We start from the raw sequence: 26,334 nt of genomic DNA on the forward strand, positions 1-26,334 counted from the left end.
TCATGTGCGTGCTAGAGCCCATGGAAGCCAAAAGAGGACATTTGATCCCCTGAGGCTAGAGTTACAGATGGTTGTGGGCTGACATACGGATGCTGGACGTTGAACCTAGGGCTTCTAGGAGAGAAGCCAGTGCTCTCAGTCAGTCAGCCATTTCTCTGGCTCCATTAAATCACTTTATTTAATTGAATACAGGTCTCAATTTATTGCCTCGGCTGGCCTGAAACTCACTATGTATACCAAGGTAGCCTTAAACTCACCAAGGTTCTCCTGCCTCTGCCTCCTGAGTGCTGGGTTTAAAGGCCTGTGCCACCATGCCTGGTTTAAGTTACTTTGATCAGCTATTTTTACATTGCTGTTGTAAGATTTCTTCACACATACTTAATGGCGAGATCCCCCCCCCCCCCCGGGTACCACGATTTAATTTCTGTAAAACGGAATTGGAATATTCTTAAGTATCAAGCTTATAGGCTTAATAGCTTCAGGAAGTATAAAGCCTGCTGTAAACTCTTTATTTCTACTTGTGTACGTCCCATTTTGGATTTTGGGTGACTTGGGTGTACAGGGTGCATGAAAGTTGTGTTCAGGCTGACCACGGATGACTTCCCACTGCACCTTTGAGGACTAAAGTCTAATGTGTGGTTTTTGTCTTGGCTGGCTTGTTGCTTTAAGAGCACCCATCCCCCTTCCAGTTTGAGCCACCGTGCCCTGTCAGTCATCCTGAAATACACTAGGGTGCTTGTCAGGCTGTTTGCTCACAGAGTCCTCATAAGCCAAATTGTGAGCCACAACCGTGGCACCGGCTTTCTAAACACAAGGAGTTGCTTAGGCAGTGGCTCAGCATCTCTGTGTGGGCCAAACTGGGTCCTGCCATAGGTGAGTCCAGGGTCAACTTTTTAAAATCAGACTTTGTCATAAGGCAAACCCCAGTATGGGCAGATTATTTGTCATCTGGTTAGATAACTTTGCGGGAAACGAAGGGACATGATTTCTCTAAGATGGGATGACTAGAAACTGTATTGTGCATTTATGACTTTTGTGAGGAAGTCTCCTTTTAGTTACACTGAAGTCTAGACTTATGAATGCTCAGATTTTAAAAGTCTACCGTTCAGAGTGGATCAGCTGGCATTTCAGAGTTAGATAGAAATACAATGTTCAAACACAGTTTTTTTTTTTTTCCTCTCTTGTGTAACAACTCAGGCTGACTCAGTTGAACAGAAGCTCAATTCTGCTGTTTGGAGTGTTTGAGAGTGATATTAAAAACAGCATGAACACAGTTCTCATGTGCCAATACCCCAGCTATAGCAGTCTTACCCAGAGCTCTTACAAACTCTTCCAGGGTGACAGAGTCTTCACTATTTGAATAGCTGTAAACGAGGCACCAGGGACTTCACATTGTTTTAATATAAAACTTGGGCAGTGAGCAGTTTATTTGTGCAAGCAATTTGGTTCCTATTATCAGCCTCTGAACTTAAGTCGTGCGTGAATGTTTTCCTACTGTCACTTGGGTGCAGCCTGAAGTCTGTGTGGAGAGAGAACTGACACAGCCAGAAGGAACTCATGGGTCTGGATAACTTGTATATTGATATGGAGTTAAAATTTTAAGGCTTTATCGAGGGCAAGTGGGAAAATGACTGTTTTTGTGGATGTATAGAAAGACAGCTTATCTATTCCTCACCTGTTGTAGGGAGGACTTAAGGTGCTCCCAAGGCTATACAAAATTCAAGATAAGCTAAATTAAATGTGGCATGAAAGAGAAAAGAAACAAAGTGCCAAGAACAAGACTGAACGGAAAAAGAGGGGTTTCCCAACCACGGCTGTGTGGCACTTGTGTCCTACATCTTGACAGAGGAGAGAGAGAGAGAGAGAGAGAGAGAGAGAGAGAGAGAGAGAGAGAGAGAGACAGAGAGACAGAGAGCAGAGAGACAGAGAAAGAGAGAGAGAATTTATTATGCACAGAAGTCTTATGGAGGAATTTCATGCAAACCTGCTGCCCCCTTGCCCTTGGGGCAGTCTTGAGTGAGAAAATGGATTGTGAAGATGAAGTGGTCATTAGACATCATTTATGTTTTGGTGGGAATAAAAGTGGAGCAGACCTGCCCTTTCGAATCACCAGCTAATTTATAAATGTGTCCTCAGGTTTTCTAGGAGCAGGGAGAAAAGTCTTGTTCCTCAATTCAGAAGCAGATTGGAGAGGCTTGGTGTTTGGGGAAAAACTGAGTTGCCCAAATATAGTTAAGCATTTACTTAGCAGAACAGCTCTGAACAAATCACTGTTGAAAATAAGACATATTTAGTGATTTTACACATATCTGTGAATATAAGGTTCTTGTGTTTTGTCTAATGGGTTGTTGTAATATGGCTAGGGGCTTTTCTTCTTTTTTACTCTCTTTCTTGTTTTTGAGACAGGGTCTCACTCTCTAGACCTGGGTGGCTGTGAAATCACAGAGCTGCCCCTGCCTCTGCCTCCCAAGTGCTGAGATTAAAGATGCACTTGCCCTGTCTCCCTGAGTGCTGAGATTAAAGGCTATTTCATTCTTTTTATTTTTTTCTAGACAGGGTTTTTTTCTGTGTCGCCGTAGGTGTCCAGGAACTCACTCTGTAGACCAGGCTGCTCTTTTTTTTTTTTTTTTTTTTTTAAACACATACACTATAAGGGTTTACCAGGGTCGAGAAACATTCACTGTGAAACAGAAGACTAACAAGTTGATGTTGTTAGAAACGTGAATCATCTGCCCTTCAATCATTCAAAGCCTTAGAAATTAGTTGTAAATACCAGACCCACTATCACATCATCTAATGTGTTTTCTTTTTTCTTTTTCTTTTTTTTGCTCACATATATATTCTTTTTTTAATGTTAATTTTTTATTAGATATTTTCTTCATTTACGTTTCAAATGCTATCCCCTTTCCTAGTTTCCTCTCTGAAAGTCCCCTATACCCTCCCCCTGCCCTGCTCCTCAACCCACCCACTCCCGCTTCCTGGCCCTGGCATTCCCCTGTACTGGGGCATATAATCTTCGCAAGACCAAGGGCCTCTCTCTCTTCCATTGATAAGATTTTGCTGACAGGACCCAGATAGAGCTATCTCTTGTGAGGCTATGCCAGTGTCTGGCACAGGGCCCCCAATGTAGGAGCTAGAGAAAGTACCCAAGGAGCTAAAGGGATCTGCAACCCTATAGGAGGATCAACAATATGAACTAACCAGTAGTACCCCCCCCCCCCCCCCAGAGCTTGTGTCTCTAGCTGCATATGTAGCAGGCTGCTCTTGAACTCACAGAGATCCACCCGGCTTTGCCTCCTGAGTGCCAGAATCAAAGGTGTGTGCCACCACCATCTGGCTGCCCTTTCAGTCTTAACTATAGTAATATAGACTAGTTCCGATCTGTATTGACATAATGAAGAGCCAATTAGAGAATTGACACCTCCCTCTACATCTGTGAGTTCCAGAACAACCTCTGCCTTCCAAGTGCTTGTGCTCAAAGCGTGATCCATCAACCCCCAAATAGTTAATATTTCAATGTAAATTTAACTTGAATTTCAAATCCATTCAGGCCCAAACTAACCAGAACAAAGTTTTTGGGTAAGAGGAAGGAATTTAAAGATAAACTTCCTAGTGTATTTTGATCTTTGAATAGTCACAAAACATCTGCGGCCTTGACAATACTGGCCTCAGGGAGTTGCTCATACTATGCTAACCCCGACCTATGTAAACGAAAAAAGAAAATGATCGTAGAAATTTCTGCTGCCAACACAACAAAGTACTGAAGAAAGATAAGAGAGCAGCAGTTAAAATTTTGCTACGGCTCTTCATGTGTATATTCAGAAATGAATGTGATGAACTAGGTAAATTGTCATAGTCTGTTTTTTCTTACTCTGTTTATTAAAAAATAACTCCAAGAATATTTAAAAAAATAGTATAACCATGCTCAAAAGTTGTTTCAATAGTTTTGACTGTAAACACATTTATTGACCAACTTAGAATTACTGAAAAAAGGATCCACAACACTAGATGCCACAGTACTGACTTGCAAATGGCATTTAATTAATTAATTCATTAGGTATGTGGGATGACAGGGTAAACTGGGCACATAGTTCCTATCCTGGGAAGTAACTATTATAAGAGGGTTGGAGGGGTTTGAGAGATGGCTCAGTGGTTTAAAGCATTTGCTCTTCTTCCAGAGGATCTGTGTTTGATTCCTAGCACCAACCCCCCATGCTGACTCTCAGCAATTTGTAACTCCAGTTATAGACATTTAGGGTAGTCTTCTGGCCTCTGTGGCCACTGAACATCAGCGGTGCACCTAAATGGAGATAAAACACACTTGGAACTGGGCATGACTATACATGACTATACTGTAAACCTAATGAGTTTGCTATGAAGCAGGAAGTTGAGGCCACCCAGGGCTATGCAGAAAGACCTTGTCTGAAAAAAAGAAGTCAAGTCAGGCTCGGGTACTGAAGAGTTTGAGTGGTCCATCAGAGTGGAGCAGCTGACTGTCTTATGAATGAGTTCTTCAAAGAACCCTCTCAGACCAACCCAAAGCTACATGCTTTCTTTCTTCCCACTCCTTTCTCTTTCCAATGTTTGGAATCAAACCTAGGACTTCCTTCATGCCTAGGAGGCCCTCTTCCATGCCCCAAGCCCAGATTTTTTTTTTTTTTGTTTAATTCAAATTCATTGAGAAATAGTATATATAATATATGTATGTATATATCTTGTACACACAATTATATATTAATATTTATAAATAAATACATATTTAAAGATATTTAGCTCATGGGCTGTAGGAGATGTCTCAAGCATTAAGAAAGTATACTACTTTTGTGGAGGCTGTCAGGCTGCCTGTAATTCCAAGTCTAAGGAATCTTATGCCTTCTTTTGGCCCCCCTTTCTCTCACAGAAAAACACACACACACACACACACACACACACACACACACACACACACACACACACACTTTAAAAAACCAGCCCTAAAAGCTTTACAACTTGTTACGTGTGTCACAGAAGCTAGGTGCATGCCCACCGGCATACTGCCATTAAATACAATGTTCCCTTCCGAGGTTGATTTCTTTAGTGGCTTCTGACAACTGCTCATTGCTCTGTCTCTATCTTGTCCTCCCTTTCCACGGTGTCATAAGTAGAATCAGTGTGTGTGTGTGTGTGTGTGTGTGTGTGTGTGTGTGTGTGTGTGTGTGTTGGAGCCTCAGCATGACATTAGTGCCTTCCATTCACCTTGTTGCCCGGATCAACAGTTCATTGCTTTTTCTTGCCTAACAGTGATTTGATCATATCATCAACGATCTGTCTGCTGGCTGCTGGGTGTTTGAAACTTCTAGCCCTGTGTATTATGAATAAGGTCATCACGGATGTTTACACACAGGCCCAGATGTAGACATATACTTTCATTAAGAAGTGTATATGGCGCTGACTTGAATGGTTAAGAATGTTTGCTGCTCCTTCCTGAGGGCTTGAGTTCACTTATATCAGGCAGCTCCAACAAGCTCCAGGGGTCTGACGCCCTCTTCTGGCCTCTGAAAGCACTCACATACGTGCGACACACACACACACACACACACACACACACACACACACACACTCACTTAAAAGAGTCAGGTCAGACCAGCCAGACTGTCGTCTAACTCGGCTGTGGCAGTTGTCACTAGCTGCGAGTGAGATCTTGGGGTGTTTCTTGCCTTTGATCTCGTATTACTAATCTTTTCCACTTTAGCTATTCCAGGTGACATTTGGTAGTGTCTGTTGTGAATTTAATTTTCATTTCTCCAATGACAAGTGATAGTGAGCATTTTCAGATAGTAAACAAGTGTCACTAGAGAGCTGTGACTTGGATTTTACAGATATTACTGAACATCCAGAATTGCTAAAATGAAAAAAAAAATCAGCGTACTTGTTAATCAGGTATGGATGAGGCTTGGTTAGATTTAGATTCAATTCTTTGGGAAGGAATACTTCATAGGTGGCATGACATCTGTGTCCCACTGTGTCCTGACAAGAGGAGCAGTGTCTGGCCAGTCTCATTGTCAGGGAGGGTAAGACTGATCAGTGACTTCATTCTCTGTGCAGTCCCCCGTGTTTCTTAGTGAGCATTTCCTAATGGTCTTGACTTTCACTGATGGTCTTTGTCTAGAACTTTTATCATTCTATGCTTCTTCATGGTTTTTATTGCTTGGACTTATCCTGTAAAAAACATATTATTATTATCATTATCCCTAAAGCATAGTTTTCAATTACCTGTATTTATCAAGTTTCAGGAAATAGGTGTTATCTTAACAGTTTTGAAAGGTGACTGTTGATTTTTTCTTGAACTAATTTTATAATATAAACAATTCATTTATACTTTGTTCTGCTGTAATTTCTATTCCCTTCAGTGCTCGTATTTGGGTTTATAAGAATCTTTCGGATCTAAGCTTTTTAAAGTTTATTTAATTTTATTTACATTTAAAAACTTTCAATTAAAACCCAGCCACTTTGTCCCCTCGCTCTTGGGCTTTTGATTAAACTCAGTGGGATTTACTTCTCTGCATAAGAAGTCCCCAGTTCCTTTTGGTTTTGTGTCTCTCCTGACTGTGCTGCTGGGAGCTTCTTTCTCCCTTATGGGAAATAGCAGTTAGGGAACAGGCTGTACACTAGGGGTCCTGTGCTGTCCCTCCCAATATTTAGCAACAGAGCTAGAAAGTAGTTAATTTTCAGAAAGACTATAAATGGTCTATATTCACACTTTCAAATATAGAATTATAGGATGTAATTTAAATTTTTCTGATTTTATATTTGTATCTTTTTTCAATACTGAAAAACCACTTCCTAATTACACAAGTAAAGTTATATATATGTATATACACATATATATTAATATACTCATAGGGATATACAATGTCTATTTTAAGAATGCATTTTATGAAGAATATTTTAGTTTTTAGAGAATAGTTTAATATTTTCTCCCTAGAATTGATCTTATCAGGGCTCTGAGACAAATATTATGTTTTGAAGTCATTTAAAATTATCCCTTCCTGGGTAGCTATGCAGCTTAACTGAAATATGAATAAAGAGTCTGGTATGGTGGTGTGCCTTTAATCCCAGAATTTAGGAGGCAGAGGCAGGTGGATCTCTGTGTGTTTGAGGTCAGTGTGGTCCACAGAGTGAGTTCCAGGATTTCTAGGGCTACACAGAGAAACCCTCTCTTGTAAATAAATAAGTTTATTTTGTGTGCTTTTGATTTTAGAGGGGACCGAATTATGAGTTTTTAATGAGGTAAATCAGTTACATGATTTCTGTCATACGTTAGTGACCCGTCACGGTGATGAAACAGACAAAAGGGTTACTTAGGTCACAATTCACGCTGTATCGTTTTGGGAAAGCCAAGGCAGCAGCCCTTGAAGCTGCGACTCCTAAGAGCAGGGAGCAGGGGCTGATGCGTGCGTGCTAGCGACAGTGTTGCAGTCTCAGACACACCAGAAGAGGGCATCGGATCCCATTACAGATGGTTGTGAGTCACCATGTGGTTGCTGGGAATTAAGTAAATTTGCAAATACTAAATATAAAGGTATATTTGCATGTGTGTATGTAGGTGTAAGTGTACCCCAGCATGGATGTGATGTATGTGGAAGATAGAAGACAACTCATAGGAACGGATTCTTCCCTTCTCTCTGGTGGGTTCCAGGGATGGAACTCAAGTTGCTTGGCAGCGAGCACCTCTGCTGCCAAACTGTCTGACTGGCCTAGCGTGTAGTAAGGTTTTAAGTGGACTGAGTTGAAATCTGAAAGATGAATAGGTGTTTGCACAGTGGCTATTGAGCAGTGCCACTCTAGGCAGAAAGTATAGAGTAAATGTCTAAGGATGTAACTGCTATACTCAAATTCTTTACATGGGGGCAGGGTACAGACAGGAGGTGTGTCAGAGAGACGGAGAGATTTGGTGAGGCAGGCTAGAACGAGTTACAGAGTCATTCAGTGACTCTGAATTTTGTTTCTTTGTTGATTAATTGATTGATTGATTGGTTGATTGCAACAGGGTCTTACTATGTATCCTGGCTGGCCTGGATCTCACTGAGTAGACCAGGCTGGCCTGGTATTTACATAGGTCCGTCTGCCTCCGCCTTTTGAGTGCTGGCATTAAAGGCATGAACCCACCATGTTTGTCACCGAAGTCTGAATTCTTGTGCATGTCAGAAATGAAGATTTATTATGGTTTTAAGCAGGAAGTCAATGTAGCATTTGTTTTCTTGTTAAAGAGAGCAGTTTACAGTCTGGAGAGATGGCTCAGTGGTTAAGAGCACTCACTGCTCTCCCAAAGGTCCTGAGTTCAATTCCCAGCACCGACATGGCAGCTTACAACTGTCTGACACTGTCTTCTGGTATGCAGAGTACATGCAGACAAAGTACTCGCATATATAAAATACATTCAAAGAAGATGTCGGTTCAGGAATGATTTGGAGGGTAAATGAAAGGAGTCAAAACTGGAAAAGGGGAGACTAAGTGGGATATTCCTGCCAACGCTGAGAAATCTTGTGTGGCCTGAACTGAGGAAGCAGAGGAGGGAACGTAAGACAGAATTGACCAATATGGGAGTTACAGGGAGACACAATGTGATCTTTTCATGGACCTAATACAAGAGAAGACAGAGTAAATGAACGTTTTAGAAGCTTCTGGGTTTGGAGTCCAGCCTTGGGATGATGTTGTGGGCCACCATGTTGTTGCTGGGAATTGAACTCAGGACCTCTGGAAGAGCAGTCAGTGCTCTTAACCACTGAGCCATTTGTCCAGCCCAGAGATATCTCTTATGATCAAAAGACATGTGCTGCCAACTGTATTTCAGGGGAAAGAGCGGGAACTCAGTCTGTGAGGCAGCCTAGCGAGCAGTGGGCCAGTAGGTCCCGAAGCACCTGAGAGAACTGGACTAGACAGATGGCTTTGTGAGTCAGAGGCTGCAAACAGCTGAAACTCTACAGTGAGCCTTTTCTGAATGAGCGATACGTGGGGTCAGAGAACAGAACATAAGGGATTAGACCTTGGGTGGTACCTCCACACATAAGAAGCCAGGAAAGGACAAGCCACGACAGACCTTGGGAGAGACAGATGGTCACAAGGTAGGGGGGAGGCATGAGGCTAGCGCTTCCACACCATGGGAAAAACTTCCATTTCCTATGGAAATGATACAGTTACATAGGAGGATCAAAAACAGTTCAGAGGAGGTATCAGGTACATAGCAGGGTCGTAGGGAAACCTAAAAAGTACTTGTAAATAGTGAATTTGGATGGTTTAAAGATTCTATAGGGCTTTAAAAACTTAAAAAAAAAAGCAATACACCCCCATCCCCCGAACTCTCTCCGTTAAACTTAGAGATAGGTGAAAAATTTAAAACAGTTACACACAACTCGTCTCCTTCTCCCCCATGTCTTTGCTGACTTCTGAGAAATGGAAGCAATTTTTTTTTCAAGGTCCCTGGCTTGATTTTCTTTATGTTACCAAACTGGCTTCTATTTATTTCCAGGGAACAAAGAAGAAATATGAATTTGAAAAAAAAATACATTCTCTCCCCCCTCCGTCCCCCTCTGAACCAGTCATCTATTTATATATGAGTGAGTGTGTATGACATGGTGCTCATGTGTGGCTATCAGGGGACAATTTGGGTGGTGGGGGACTCAGTTTTTCCTTCTACTCTATGGGCTCTGGGGGATTGAACTCATTATGTCAGGCAGCCTCTACCAGTGGAGTCAACTTGCAGGCCTCAATTTGTTTGTTAGTTGATATATACATACATATACATATACATATACATATACATATACATATACATATACATATACATATACATATACATATACATATACATATATACACATATATATACACACACACATACATACACACACACACACATATATATTTCACATTGAAATAAGCTTTGATGTATTTTATTTATTTATTTATTTATTTATTTACATCTCCTGGTTGTCCCCTTGTAGAGTTTCTTCTCCTCCCCCTCCTCTTTACTTCTGAGAGGGCACCCCCCCATATCCTCCTACCTTGGGGCATCAAGTCTCTACAGGATTCGATACATCTTCTCCCACTGAGGCCAGCAATGGCAGCCCTCTGCTATATATGTGCCAGGGCCTAAGACCAGCCTGTATCTGCTCTTTGGTTGTGGCTCAGTCTCTGGGAGCTCCCAGGGGTCCAGGTTAGTTGACACTGTTGGTCTTCCTCTGGGGTAGGTCCTATCTCTTTGAGGACCATCAATCTTTCCCCTAACTCTTCCATAGTGGTCTCTGATCTCCGTCCAAAGTTTGTCTGTGGACATCTGCATCTTTCACAGTCAGCTTCTGGGTAGAACCTCTCAGACAGCAGCTATGCTAGGTAGCAAGTCCTATCTGCAAGCACAACATAGCATCATTAATAGTGTGAGGGATTGGTTCCTGTCCATTGAATGGGTCTCAAAATGGGCTGGTCGTTGGTCTGCCATTCCTTTAGTCTCTGGTCATCTTTGTCTCTGCATTTCTTTTAGAAAGGGCCAATTTTGGGTTATATGTTTTGTAGGTGGGTTGGTGTCCCCATACCTCCACTGGGGGGTGGTCCTGTCTGGCTACCAGAAGTAGTCTTTTCAGGTTCCATATATCCACTGTTGGCATTTCAGCTAAGGTCACCTGCAATGACTCCTGGGAGCCTCTCTCATCCCAAGTCTCTGGGACTTGTTAGAGAATCTCCCAACCTCCACACCAGGCATCTGTATATTTCCATTCATTCTCCTGGCCCACTGGGACTTTCTCCTGTCTCTCCCCATACTTGATCCTGCCCTTCCTGTTCCCATCACTCTCCCCTCTCCCATCCAGGTCCCTTTCTCCCTCTGCCTTTCATGACTATATTGTTCCCTCTTATAAGTAGGACTTAAGCATCCTTACTTGGGCCTTCCTTATTTAGCTTCTTCAGGTCGGTGGGGTGTATCATGGGTACTGTGTACGTTTTATCTAATATCCACTTACCAGTAAGTACATACCATACCATGCCATGTATGTCTTTTGGAACTGGGTTACCTCACTCAGGATGATATTTTCTAGTTCTATCTGTTTTGTTAGTTAATTTGTTTCAAATCAAGGTTGATAAGAATTTTCTGTTCCCTTACTGTTCTGGGTCTTTCCAAACTGCCAGCCCTCAGGAGACTTCATATACATTTGAGCTGTCTTATAATATGATAGAGGACTGAATCCATAGGCTCACTAGACTCAGAGCAACAACAACAACACCCCAAAACACTGTTGCCTTGAAAATATGCACGGAGGCCATGTTGCTCTTGCTTTGGTTGTTTAGACTTGACGTGTTGCATATTTAATAGCTGAATGTTATTTCTGTTCTGAATGATTCAGTAAAAGCTTCTCTGCTGTCTTACACTTTAGATTATCTTCTCTGGTTTCACTCTGAGTCATTTAGACCTTTGGCTTTTAGAGAAATGTTTATAAAAGATATATTTTATGAGGCGGTTTGTCATTATGTCCCTCTCCCCATCCAAGATCTCTTGGCCAGGCTTACAAATTCTAGGCATGGATTCTCTCTTGTGTAGTGAGCCTTAAGTTCAATCAGACAATGGTTGGTTACCCCCATAATATTCATGTCACCATTGCGCCTGCAGGCATGTTTGTCTAGGCTGGTCATTCCTGTAATGTCGTGGTTTGAATGAAAATGGCTCCTGTAGGTTGTACATCTGAATGCTTGGTCACTAGTGGAACTGTTTGGGAAGGATTAGGAGGCATGGCCTTGTTGGTGGAGATATGTTACTAGGGGTAGGCTTTGAGGTTTCAAAAGCCCACACCATTTCCAGCTATCTCCCTCTGCCTCTCGCTTGTGTAAAATGTAAGCACTCAAGCACCATGCCTGCCCAGTACCATGCTCCTTGCCACGATGGCCGTTGGATGCATCCTCTGAGACTCTAAGCATCCCCAAAGGAAGTACTTTCTTTTATGAGTTGTTTGGTCATGATGTCTCCTCACAGCAATAGAAATGCACTAGAGTAGAAAGCCCCTAAGATAAGTGCTTTGTGGAGTTGTTTGGCTTTTAAAACAATACAAAGGGAACTGACATGCTGGGCTTATATGAGGTGGGATGCCATTTAGGAACTTGGCTCTACTATTATTTTTATACAGTCTAACATGTCCTTAAGTTGAAGACATTGCAACATGGAAAACATGGGAATTTTCTGTCCTTCTCTCTTGCTAAAAGGTTTAAAATACATGCCATTGTGAAATATATGTGAAGTGGTATTTTATATGGTAACAGTTGTAGAGTATGTCATCAGAGGAGAGGAGTGAGGTCATCTTGTGAAATTCTTATATGCTTTCAGTTAAATGAGAAATCAAATTATAGCTCTTTGCTTCCACTATACCACCACCACCACCCAACAAAAACAACAACAAAGGCAGGTTTCCAAGATGGCTCCAAAAGTAAGGGTACTTGCCACCAAACACGATAACCTGATTTTGTCTTTGGATTCCATATGGAAGACAGAGAGAACCAGTCCCCACCAATTGTCCTCTGACCTTTAAAAGTGCACTCTGGTATTTGTGCTCCTCCTCAAAATAGATAGATAGATAAGTGTAAAAACAGAAAATTAGTCTCAACTAGCTATTTATAATCAGAGGGACTTAATGCATCATCTAAGTAGAGGTCTTTATCTTTGTTTTACGTCATATTGGTCACAGCAATCCCCCTCTTCCATTTTAGTTTTGTTTAGGTGTACATGTGAGGAAACAAGCTTAGTTTTGGAAGCACATATTTTCATTTTGTTTAGATCTTGCACAGCTCACCATTGTGGGAGGAGGAAAGAGATCAATTTGATGATTTCTCAAAGAACATCAGTGTACTGGCTGGTTTTGTGTGTCAACTTGACACAAACTGGAGTTATCACAGAGAAAGGAGCCTCCCTTGAGGAAATGCCTCCATGAGATCCAGGTATAAGGCATTTTCTCAATTAGTGATCAAGGGTAGGAGGGCCCAGCCCATTGTGGGTGGTGCCATCCCTGGGCTTGTGGTCCTGGGTTCTATAAGAAAGAAGACTAAGCAAGCCAGGGGAAGCAAGCATCCCTCCATGGCCTTTGCATCATCCTGCTTCCTGACCTGCTTGAGTTCCAGTCCTGACTTCCTTTGGTGATGAACAGCAATGTGAAAGTGTAAGCTGAGTAAATACTTTTCCCCTCAACTTGCTTCTTGGTTATGATGTTTTGTGCAGGAATAGAGTCCCTGACCAAGACAATCAGTAAGATGACTATCTCAAGGTTCAATAAACAGAGCTTCAAATACGATACTCTAGGAAGCTCTTAAAAGTTTTGGTTACAACATGCCTGTGATATTCAAGGTCTGATCTAATGTAGCTTATTTGACTCTGTTGAACCCCGAAGTCTTGGAAGCCCAGGTCATGAAAAGGCACTGTCTTGAGGATTGTGGCACTTAGTGCATTTAACAACGGTGGCCCCAGCTGGGAGCGGGGAGTGGGGAGCGGGGAGCGGGGAGCGGGGAGCGGGAAGCAGGGAGCAAGCCTCCAGTGCACCACCACTCTGGAATTGGTTTCAAGGGCTCAAGGTCTTACAGAAGGACCTTGTAGTTCAGATTTTCTCCCTCTAGCATTCTTCAGGAATGTTGCATTCTTAATTAGTCCACGCGTAGGAATTACACTTTAGATTCTAGTCAAGAGATCCGATACAAGGAGGCACCAGAGGGAAACTCTGCTTTAGACTCTAGTTATGAGGATGGAGAGAAAGCTGTCTTGAATAATAATTATGGGCCCTGTAGATGAAAGATATTTAAACTAAAATGTTCATAAGCAGATCCAGCTGTCTCACCGAAGATGAAAGAATGGCATCAACTAACCCTTGCTGAGCTCTTGCTAGGTGCCAGAGCTATGGGGGGGAAGTTGTTTAGGACACTTACGTACAACTTATTTCACCTTTATAATCCCTGTGAGGAGGGCACTCTTATTCTTTGCATTTAACAGATGGTGAAACAAATATTCAGAGGGAATCCAGCAGCTTGTCTATAAAGTTCCCAGGGAAGGGCCCGGAGAAATGGCTGATTGGGTAAAGATACTTAGCATCTGGGATGACAAACTGAGTTCCATCCTCAGAGCCCGAGTGGTAGATGGACAGAGGCAATTTCCATAGTTGTTCTCTGACTTCTAAACTTGTGCTGTGTGTGTATGTGTGCATTCATGTGTACATATGTGTGTATGTGGATTCGTGGTCATGTCTGTGTGTGTATTCAAGTGCATGTATGTGTGTATGTGTGTACATGGGTGTGTACGTATATGCGTGTATTCATATGCACGTATGTGTGTATATGTGTGTTCATGTACATGTATGTGTTTGCGCATGTAGATAAATATATAAACATAAAGGCAAAGCTCCCGCTGAGTTTGGGTTTTTACCTAGATAGTCCAATGTCAAAGCCAATGATCTTAATCACTGAGACCCAACAGTACTGAAATGTTGGGGAATTTAAGAACCCTTTAGCAGAGTGTTTGGGGGTGGGCAGCATGTTTTGAACTGGCTGCCACATACCGCTCTGCTAAAGTGATGATGGAATGTGGCCTTCCTTAGCTTGGGCAAACCATGAACCTTCCTGCTAACACCTGCAGGATCGGGCTTACCCGGAAAGTGACACATATCGTCAATTCTTCTGCCCAGATAGGGCACATTTTTATAATCCACTCAAAGGCAACTATCAGTGTGCTGTTGTGTTAACTACTTTTCTAATATTGATGTGATGAAACTTGCAGTGGAACGTATTAACAGTCCCTTTGTCACAGAAGCATGAGAGCAAGAGGCTATCTGAACATATTCACACAGGAGGGAGAGAGAGAAGCCCTAGGGGTGGGGGAAAGGGAGGAGAGAGAGAGAAGGGCAGGGTAGGATTTGCAGGAATCAGAGCAAGGTTATAAATCCTTAAAACCTCCGTGATGCCCTTCCTTCATCAAGGCTGCGCATCCTAAAGATTCGCTAACTTCCCAAACGGCCCCGCACCAGCAACTGGAGCTCAAGTGCGAACGCATAAACCTGTGGGGACGCGTCTCATTCACGTCTTTTTTTCCTTCCATGGCTGACTGTGCTAAGCAAGCGTTCTCCCTCTGAGCCACACTCGTTGCCCTTGCAGTCCTAGATGGAATTATGAGCATCTACATTTCTGTTCCCCGGTAACAACCCTCTGAGTCCAGTGGGCCTCTTTCTCGTCTTCTTGTCCCCATAGGGCGATCACTAAGTGCTCTCAATCACGGAGCCATCTTTCTAGCCTGCGCTTTTCTTTCCCCTTCTTTTGTGAGAAACTACTAAACTCCCTATCAAGTGAAATCCTGAGTGAATGTGTCCTTTGACATGACCCAATCATGTCAAGGCCACAGACCCATGGGAAATTGGTGACGGCTTCTACTTATAGGTCAGGAATGGAAATGAGATAGCCCTTCTCTGGTGCCAGGATGAGAACTTATGAGTGATCAATGTGTGCAAACACTAGCAACTTCAGTTTCCTCCTCCCAGATACTTATAGCCAGAGACTGCTAACCTACAAAGATCTTCTATGGAGACTAGACAATCACCCCATATCCCCAGCTATACTTCTTAAACATGCTGAGGTGCAGTCATTGGGACCACTCCATCAGGGTGCACACAGCCCACTTGACTCAGCCTTTCTGCCAACATCTGTGGTTCCTTCAGTACCACTGGCTGTCTTTATTCCCTGGGTGCCCCAAGTCAGCCTGGATGCTCCAAGTCAGGGTTTTAGGGCCAAGCCATGTGGGTCACGACGTGTTTTTATTTTCATGTATGTGTCAAGCCATGTGGGTCACGACGTGCTTTTATTTTTATGTATGTGCAGTGTGCCTGTGTGTGTTGGTGCCTGTATGTGTGTGGTTGCGTGCATGTGTGTGGGAAGATCTGAGGTTGATGTTGAGAATTGTCCTCAATTTTGTTTCCACAAGATTCATGGAGTCAGGGTCTCCTAATGAAACCCAGAGCTCACCAGTATGGCTAGTCGCACTGGTCAGCTTGCACCTTGATCTCTGGTTTCCAAGCCTGGAATTACAGGCAGGCTGCCATACCCACCTGATATTATGTGGATTCTTTTCTTTTCTTTCTTTTTTTTTTTAAGATTTATTTTTATTTATATGAGTACACTGCAGCTGTCTTCAGACACACACCGGAAGAGTATATGGGATCCCGTTACAGATGGTTGTGAGCCATCATGTGGTTGATGGGAATTAAACCCAGGACCGCTGGAAGAGCAGTCAGTGCTCTTAACTGATGAGCCATCTCTCCATCCCTATTATGTGGATTCTTAGACTGAACCATCTCACTAGCCCGATCTGTTGGCAATTCTGACATTTATATTCTCTGTCTCTCTGTCTGTCTCTCTCTTTCCTCTCTCCTTTTGAGACAAAGTCCCACTTTGTAGTCCTGACTGACCTAGAATTTGCTATGTAGACCAAGCTGGCCTTGAACTCACAGAGATCCACCTGCCTCTGCCTTCTGTGTGCTGGGATGAAAGATTTGTGTATACTTGTTCCTAGTCCTAGCATTTATATTTTCATCCCAGACCGAGTTTCCAAACTCTGCTCTTATGTATCCAGCTTTGAACACAGGTGCTTCAGTGTGCAGCTCCGTGTTCTCAGACTCTGCTATCGTTGTGTCTACCCTCACCCTAGTTAATGACAACTCTCTTTCCAGTTGCTCCAGACAAAAAATAAAAACAAAACAAAACACCCTTAAAGGATATCATTTCTATCTATCTTATAGTCTCAGGAATTCCAGTCGGCTCAACCATCAAAATGTGCCTGTAACTGTCCTGATATGGCCACTTCTGTTGCTATTATTCAGGTCTGGGACATTATGATAATTTCCAATTTCCATTGTCAGTTTGATTGGAGGAAGAATCTCCCAGGAGGGCCACAGCTTGGTGTGTCCGTGAGGACGATTCTAGATAAGATCAACTGAAGGGTGAAGGGAAAGCAATACTCTAAATGTGGCTGGCTGCAGCATCACAGGGACTGGATGCTAGACTGAGTCTAAGGGAAGGCTAAAGACAGCCGGGCATCTGCATCCTCCCTGTGCTTCACGATCAATACCACAGACCAAGGTCTCTCTGAGCCGCGTCCTGCTGAGTTTGCAGAGGGCTTTCTGGAGAGTTGGGAACTGTGTGCTAGAAAAGCCTTAGACTGCTGTAAGCAGAGTGTAATTAGCATTTCTGGTGGGAGTGTGGAAGACTGGCATGCCAATAGGAATGTGCTCTCCTAATACCCTTCTGCCATTGCCCGACCACAAGTGAAACACAGCACAGGACGGGCTGGCACAGAGACACCCTCAGGGTATTCGATGGTGAGCTGAGAGCTAGCTCGGACTGATGATATATGATAACCTTACACCCCTAGGGATGCCCCACAGTTGACTACGTTTAATAATGAGTGTTAAACAATTTTAAAAGTAATTCAAATTTAATTTCAAGCAAGGTTATATAGTGAAAATTCAGGCATTTTGTGGGAAAAAAAGATAGGGAAGGATGCCACGGGTGGGTTTTTCTTGGATTGAGTTTTGTTGCCAGAGAGATCTATTACTACCATCGAGAGAAGTTATTCTGGCTGGAATTCTGAAAACTGTAATTTTATCCCAGTCTATCTCTCACCAAACCTATATCTGTCCCACTTTATAAAACCATCGGATAGGGGCTAAGAAGTGGTAGATTAACAAAAAAAAAAAAAAAAAAAAAAAAAAAAAAGAAGTGGTAGATTTCAAACCAGTCTCAACAAGATCTTTATAAAAGCAAACACCCTCCATTAAATGGTATGTAAGTCCCTCATTTGATTCTTCCAAGTCTGGGATAGTGCTGGAGTGATGGATGTCTGTGGGAGATTTGTTTGAGTGTTTGTAGTTTGTTCCTCCCTAACTCTTAATATTTTATAGCCAATAAAACTAATGCTTTACAGTGTGACATCTACAGTGTCATAGGCTCTTGGCTCTGGACTCACGTTGTCATGTTGCTGTAGAGGCTAGGCACAATCCGACAGGCTTTGACCTTTCCTCAGCTTCATTTGCAAACGTCTGCTGCCTCCTACCACGTACTGACCCGATTTCCAGTCAGTTCAGGGTTACTGAACGGGACAGATACCAAAGATCAGAAAGACTTTTCTATAACAAATAGCATTTATTTCCAGAATAACAATTGTGTATAGCCAAGGTTCTTCAAGGACTTAGTTTATTATTTTATAATTCTGTCATGGAAAAGTAAACTTCTGAATAGCATTACCTAATGTGAATTAAATGCATGGATAGAGACAGCATAAAGAAGATAACCTTGATTTAATTAGGTTTATATTTTATCTGTTGGCTAAAAACATTCTACAATGTTGTACACAATTTTTCTTCTTCTCATTTTTTTTTTTTAATTCTCTTCCAGTTTCTAGTGTTCACTGTAGCTTTGGAAGCCCATTGTGAATTCTGCAGTAAAGACATTTTTTGTTTTGTTTTGTCTTGTCTTGTTTTATGAGACAGGGTTTCTCTGTGTAACAGAGCCTTGGCTGTTCTGGACTCACTTTGTAAATCAGGTTGACCTCAAACTCACAGAGATCCTCCTGTCTCAGTCTCTGAGTGCTGGGATTAAAGTGTTCACCACCACGTCTGGCCATAAAGACATATTTTTAAAGTTTTGTGAAAGCTTACTTCAGTCTTTTTTTTCTTTTTCTTTTTAAAGTTTCTTTCTTCCTTTCTTTCTTTCGTCCTTCCTTCCTTCCTTCCTTCCTTCCTTCCTTCCTTCCTTCCTTCCTTCCTTTCTTTCTTTCTTTCTTTCTTTTTTTCTTTCTTTCTTTCTTTCTTTCTTTCTTTCTTTCTTTCTTTCTTTCTTTCTTTCTTTCTTTCATGTATATTAGTAGCTGTACTGATGGTTGTGAACCATCATGTGGTTGCTGGGAATTTGAGTTTAGGACCTCTGCTTGCTCTGGACTAAAGATTTATTTATTATTATATCTGAGTACACAGTTGCTGTCTTCAGACGCACCAGAAGAGAGCATCAGATCTCATTACAGATGGTTGTGAGCCACCATGTGGGTGCTGGGATTTGAACTCAGGACCTCTGGAAGAGCAGTCAGTGCTCTTAACTGCTCAGCCATCTCTCCAGTCCTCACTTCAGTCTTATTTTAGTTGACAATGATATCCTCTATCCTTGTCCCTGAGATGAAAAACAAGTGTCAACAACCTTGCTTTCTTTTTAAAAATTATGTATTTCATAAAAATATTTACTTTATATGTATGCTTTGACTGTATGTATGTATGTATGTATGTATGTATGTATGTATGTATGTATGTATGTTATGTGAACCATACCTGGTATCCAAGGCAATAGGAAGGTGGAGTCAGAATCCTGGAATTAGAGTTACAGACAGTTGTAAGCACCATTTCCGTGCTGGGAACGAAACCTGGATCCTTTGCCAGAGCAGTCAGAGCTCTTAACCATTGACTCATCTCTTCAGCCCCAGTTTATTTCACTTTTAATTGTGTGTGTGTGTGTGTGTGTGTGTGCGCATGTGTGTGTGCAGACACATATGCTTGCTCATGGGGGTCAGAGGTATCATATCCTATAAAACTCAAGTTACAGGAGATTATGCGCTGCCTGACATGACTACTGAGACTTGAACTGGAGTCATCTGAAAGAGCAATGTTGTGTTCTTAACTACTGAGCATCTCTGCAGCTCAACAGATTTTGATTTTAATGTACAAGTGCCCATCATAAGCAGGTTAGCAAGCTAAACAATGAAAACCTTTAGTGAACATGCATTTGATAGGACTACAGTGTTATACACCATACAGTGTACCTTATTGGGTTGAACATTGAAGTATGTCAGTATGGGGGCTGGAGAGATGGTTCAGTGAGTGGTTCAGAGCATGTGTTGCTCCCCCAAAAGAACCTGGCTTCTGTTTCTGGCACCCATGTGGCAGCTTACAACTATCTGTTAGCCAGTTCCAGGGCATCCAACACCATCTTCTGACCTCTGTCTTCACCAGGCATGCACGTGGTACTCAGATGTCCACGTAGGTCATACACTCATACACATTTCAAAAAATCAGCTCACCACGACAATGCCCTGTCAATCTTGATATCTGTGTTCTAAGGAAGGAAAATGACAGATGAAATGATTGAAAACCAAACCTGAAACAAGACATTTTCCTCCTATGTTGCAGTAAGAGAAAACAATTGTTAGTAGTGTTTGGATTATTACCTTTTTAAAGATTTATTTATTTATTTTATGTATGTGAGTACACTGTAGCTCTACAGATGGTTGCGAGCCTTCATGTGGTTGTTGGGAATTGAATTTTTTAAGACCTCTGCTCACTCCAGGGTGCTTGTGAGCCACCGTGTGGTTACTGGATTAGAACTCAGGACCTTCAGAAGAGCAGTCGGTGTGCTCTTACCTGCTGAGTCATCTTGCCAGCCCTGGATTATTTTTTTTAAAGTATATCTTCCATATTTTGACTGAATATCTGAGGAAAGAGACAAAGCTTTTACCTTTAAAAAGGAAATTAAAACAGTGAAAAGGAAAGGGATATAAGATGGTAGTAGTCTATAGTGTAGGGCACAGAAACATTATATCACATACCATCTAACAGTAATCCACACACATAATTATATATTATAACTAATTATATAATTATATATTTATAAAATAAGTAATTACATATTATATAAACAATAATAATACAATTAATCATATAACTATATGGTACTAACTATATAATGTAATATTTATTTTATATATAGTATATATAATTATATACTATATACTTATATATAGTATATATAATTATATACTATATACTTATATATAGTTATTTATATAGTTATATATCATTATAAGTAACTATATGTAGTTAATTATATAGTATATAATTTCATAGTACATATAATTAATAATCTATATAGTATATATAAGTATATAGGTATATATAAAACTATATAGTATATACATATAATTATATAGTATATCCTATATATAATTACATATAAAACATATAATATATGATTATATATGTATAAATATAACATTGTAATTACATTATAAATACCTAATACAACCTGAAATAATTATTTTTAGCCAAACTGGCCTTTAAAAAGTGAAGGAGGACCAGACATGGTAGCTCATGTTTGTAATCCTAGAACTTGGGAGGCTGAGGCAGGAGGATTAAAGCCCACCCAGTCTGAGCTAAGGAGTTCAAACCCTGCTTCAAAACCAGACAGATCAACAGAGTAGAGTGATAGTAGCCCTTGTCAGTGACCTACGATGGAATCCAGCGCACACTGAGAACAAGGACACGCTTGATCGCCTTGAAGCAGGAAGGGAGCCCCAAGGGCGCTGTTTGGATGATGCTCAATAAGAGAACTATCTAGAAAAGTGCTATGTCTCAGAAAACTTGCTCTGTCTCTATAATTAGCTATGTTGGTGTTTTTTTTATATAAAACTGTCAACATTTAGTATAAATGGATAATACATATTATATTGTAGTTATTTCCAATAAGGCCAGGGGACCCGTAGGGCACCCCACTTGACTTTTAAGAGTATTTTAATTTCTTGTGTTGACTATACAGTGCTTTGATAGTGTCTATGAAATGAGCAGTGTGCACTGATGCCTTTAAGAGTATAGAAAACCTCGGATCATATGGTTGTGCTTAAACACTTCTATCAATTATTAAGATTGTCATAATTGGATCCCTTGAGACTTTTATAATTATCCTTGTTTTTAATATTAAACTTCAATGAAGACACATGCAAGAATTAGAAGTATCACAACAGTATTTGATTACAAGCACATTTGAACTTCAATATTTAGATTATGTACAAACGTGACGCTAAGTCCCCGGGGAGGGCCTTTCAGAAAGTTTCCGGTTTTCTCAATAACACTTCAGATATACATTTAAAGATTCTTTGGCAACATCATATGCCCCGGACCAGCCTCAGTCAGCCCCCCCTCAATCCTCGGGAGAAATTAGGTTTCCAGACAGGTGGGCAAAGAGTTGTCGACGATAAGGGTGACAAACAGACACGGACACAAGGGAGTGCTGTATCTGGATGCAATTTGTCTCAAAGCGAGCACCAGTCTTATAAGTGGCTTTTACACAAAACAGAGGAATGCATACAGAAAGCTAACAGGAACCAATTGGGATAAAAATCAATGTTAACAACTGAGATCAAAAGCAGCCCCACCTAAGATCAGCTTAATCTTAAAAGCCAGGGGCTAATTAGTTTAGTTTCCAAAAACCTGTTTGCAGTGTCCTGCGTGTAAGACTGAGGGACCCTGTCCCCAGTTGGGTTTGATTGGTAAATGAAGTTGCCGGTGACCAATGGCTGGGTAGGGAGACAGAGGCAGTACTTTTAGGATTTTTGGGCAAGGGACCCAGGAGGAGCAGGAAGAATGAGAGATCCACTCTGCCAGGGAAGGTGAAGGAGAAGAAAGACACCACGGGACAGAGGGAATAGGCGGGAAAAGCGGCTCCTGGAGCCCTCCCTCCTGGTCTAGGACAGCAAAAGATGGAATATAGGATTAGTAAGTAAGAACTTAGAAATATGGGGGTGGGTGGGGGGCTGGATTAGCTACACGGAGGTTAGGAAGTGGCTCAGCCATTGAATACCAAAATATAAATATAAAATATAAAGGCTCTCTCTGTCTCTTCTTTCCTCTCTCTCTCCCTCTCTCTCCCTTCTTCTCCACCCCCATCCCCGTGCGCGCGTGCATGTGTGTGTGTGTGTGTGTGTGTGTGTGTGTGTATGTGCACTTGGGCGCGCATCTTTCATTTAAGAACCCAGAACATTGGGACAGGTAGCGAGGAACGTACTGCCGCTGCTGTGAATGATTTGAGTAGTGTTCCTTGGGTACCACCGCATCACGTGGGTATCATGCGTGTGGAGATGCGAGAACAGCTTTGCGCAGTCACTTTTCCCTTTCTACCTTTACTTGGTTCTAGGGATTGAACTCAGGCTTGCCAAGCCTGGAGCTTTTACCGCCAGTCCTCTGTCTTAGTTTCCAAGACAGCATTTCTCAGCGGACACGGAGCGCATCAACTCAGCTAGCCTGGTTTTCCAGCAAACCCAGAGACCCTCCTGTCGTCACTACCCCATTGCTTGGATTAGAGTTGTTTTTACCTCCGTTTTATATGGGTGGTAGGGATCCCAACTCAGGACTTGTAAGTGGGCACTTTATTCACTGAATCATCTCCCCATTCTCTTGATTTGATTTTCATCATCATTAGTATTATTATTATTATTTTTTTAAGACAGGGTCTTACTATGTTGCCCTGGCTGCCTGCAATTCACTATGTAGATCAGAATGGTCTCAGATCCATAGGGATCTGCTTTCTTTGCTTTTCTAAGTGTTGGCATTAACAGCATAGACAAAAACAGTAGCTAAGGATGCTAATATCTTAAAGACTCACTCATAATAATGATAATAATAATAATAACATTAATTATTGTTTTGTCTGATGACTTACTTATTTTCCTGTTGCTGTGATAAAACGTCATGAACAAGGCAGTTCATGAAGGGAAGAGTTTATTCGGGCTTGTGGCTCCATCCTGGGCTGTAAGAGTCTGCTAGGTACAGAAGCACTGCAGCAAGCTACAGGCATACTGGCAGGGGCAGGAAGCTGAGAAATACAGGCACGAAGAAGAAAGAGCAAACTGGCGGTAGGGTGAGACCTTAAGCTCTCAAAGCCAGCCCCTAGTGACATACTTTCTCTAGTGAGGCCACACCCTCTAAGCCTCCCCAAACAGTGCCACTAATGGGGGTTGGGGGCAGGGATCTTCAAATGTCTCAGTCCATGGGGGACATTTTTTATTCAGACCGCTACATCTTTTTCAAACATCAATGTTTTCTCATGGCTTCTCCTTTTTCTCTAATAATAGCTTACTCAGATTTTTATTAGTTTCCTTTCTAAACAAGAAGTTGCCCCAACCTCCTTTACAACCCACATTCTCAAATATGCAACCTTAAAAACACACAGAGATGCGAACTATGTACTCTGTCTCATCTATGTCTTGACAAGAACGGGCAAACATACCGACCACCTGAGCATCGTGGGTGCATGGAAACAAATCACTTGCCTGCTGTCGGATGCCTGTCCAGAGGTTGACAATGGCTTTCAATTAAGCTGGCTGACCAGGTGGAAACCTATTTGATAGGTTTGAAGGTCAGATGAATTTACTAGCTTTCACTAGCACTAAGCCTAGGTGGCATGACCTTAGAGAACAGGTTGGTAGTATCTTGCTTCTTTCACGGTAGATTTGGCACCTTGAGTTTCAGAGGACTGCAAAGAAATGCCAAATAGAAGTCTCACTTACCCCATGATTGTCAAGAACCCTCTACTTTGGAAAGACTTTTTTTTGCTGATAAGCACTGTTTTGTTTTTTGTTTTTTTTGTTTTTTTGTTTTTATTTTTGTTTTTGTTTTTCTGTCCGTGTGCAGGCAACATGTCGGCAGAAACGCCAATAACCCTGAATATGGACACTCAGGATCTGCAGATCCAAACGTTCACTGTGGAGAAACTGCTGGAGCCTCTGATAATCCAGGTATGAGCACTTTGGATGCTGCAATGTGTAACAGCCGTGTCTGAGCAGTGGTTAAAGCAGTTGGAATACCAACAAGCCAAGGAAAGATTTGGTTTTGTATATGAATGAATACATCATCTAAATGATCCATTATTTAAGCTGGTATTAGCTGGGTGTGGTGGTACATACCTTTAATCACAGCACTCAGGATGCACAGTGGCTAAGGATGTTAATATCTTAAAGACTCATTCATAATGATAATAATAATTATTATTTTGTCTTGTGACTTAGTTATTTTCCTGTTGCTGTGATAAAACCTCATGACCCAGGCAGTTCATGGAAGGGACTCTGTGAGTTCAAGGCCAGTCAGGTCTACACACCGAGATCCTGTCTTAAACCTCCTTAAATAAGCTGGTATGAAAAATATAAAGGCATATATTTAATATTAATAATATAAATTTGAAAATTTTACCAACTTTCTCTCTGATTCTTTTTTGTGTACATATTTGTGTGTGTGTATATTTATGCATGTCTGTGAGTGTGTGTGTGTATAAAATATATCTTAAAATTTTTTCTTGCCTCATTCTTCTTAGTGCTTGGGACTACATGTGTGTACCATAATATCAAGAGGTATATATAATTAACAACTCCTCTTCCTCCTCCTCCTCTTCCTCTTCCTCCTCCTCTTCTCCTCCTCCTCCTTCTTCTTTTTCTTCTTCTTCTTCATGTGTGTGTGTGTGTGTGTGTGTGTGTGTGTGTGTATGTGTGTGTGTATGTGTGTGCATGTGTACAGGATGAGTGGGCACCTGTGTTGTAGCTTATGTGGACAGGTCAGAGGACGACTTAGTGGAGTCAGTTCTTTCCTGGTTGTCAGGCTTGTATGACAAGCGACTTTATTGCTGGACCATCTCCCCCAACTTCAGAGGTATGCATAATTTGTAAAACATTGTGATATAAATGATCTTGCTTAGCCAGGCATGGTGGCATGTGCCTTTAATCCCAGTACTTGGAAGGCAGAGGCAGGCAAGATCTTACATAGGGAGTACAGTACCAGGACAGCAGGGCTACTCAGAGAAACCCTGTCTAAAAAAAAAAAAAAAAAAGAAAGAAAATTATCTTGCTTAGAAACTGAGGCAATTAGTATGAGTTCAACCATCTTTATTATTGAAGAATTTCAGTGGTTTGACCTAAGAGACATGCTATCTCATTTGTCACAAAGTAAACTATAATTAAATTATCAAAAATGTGAGAGAAAAGCAGTTAATTAAAGGAATTTTGTGATAGTTTTTTATGAAACAAGTAATTGTTTGATAATATGAATAATGACTCTTTGGCTTAGCCATCATGTAAGACACAATTTTATGTATTGGATTTTTTTTAAAGAAATGCTTCCTTAGCATAAATGATGCATACATGTAGAAGATGTGTTTTCATCATATTTGCCTCATCTCATGCCATGACTCTATCCCACTCACACTGAGAATATTTGCTTTTCTTGATTCAGTGTTTGAAGGAATCTATACATTGATGTAGACTTAAATATTTTACCTCTAACAGCAGAACTGGTAAGGAAAATCCCCTTTGACTCACTTCATGTCAAGCATCTAGGTTGGGTCTTCCAAAGACACTAAACTCTCAAGGTTTACTTGGGTGAAAAGCGACATTGACTGTGTGTCTGATCATCCAAGTGTTCTTGTCTTTCCTGTGGATGCAGAGCAGAGCAGAGCAGCTCAGAGGACAGATGTGGGACTTGTTTCCACTGAGCA

General features: G+C 41.5%; 1 protein-coding gene across 3 annotated transcripts in view; it reads left to right on the top strand.

Moving 5' to 3' along the window:
- Positions 1–26,334, top strand: part of Ctnna3 (catenin (cadherin associated protein), alpha 3) — a 1,573,570-nt gene that overhangs the window by 49,449 nt on the left and 1,497,787 nt on the right. For 2 of the 3 annotated variants that reach the window (NM_177612.3, NM_001164376.1), the window contains exon 2: positions 24,486–24,589. In NM_177612.3, the coding sequence (NP_808280.2) occupies positions 24,491–24,589 (99 nt within the window). In that variant the 5' untranslated portion in view covers positions 24,486–24,490. Of the gene's footprint in view, positions 1–770; positions 874–24,485; positions 24,590–26,334 lie in introns of those variants that run through there. The other variant, XM_006513475.3, reaches the window with a different exon arrangement.

This window comes from Mus musculus, chromosome 10 (genome assembly GCF_000001635.26).
Source record: "Mus musculus strain C57BL/6J chromosome 10, GRCm38.p6 C57BL/6J".
Classification (NCBI taxonomy): Eukaryota; Metazoa; Chordata; class Mammalia; order Rodentia; family Muridae; genus Mus; species Mus musculus.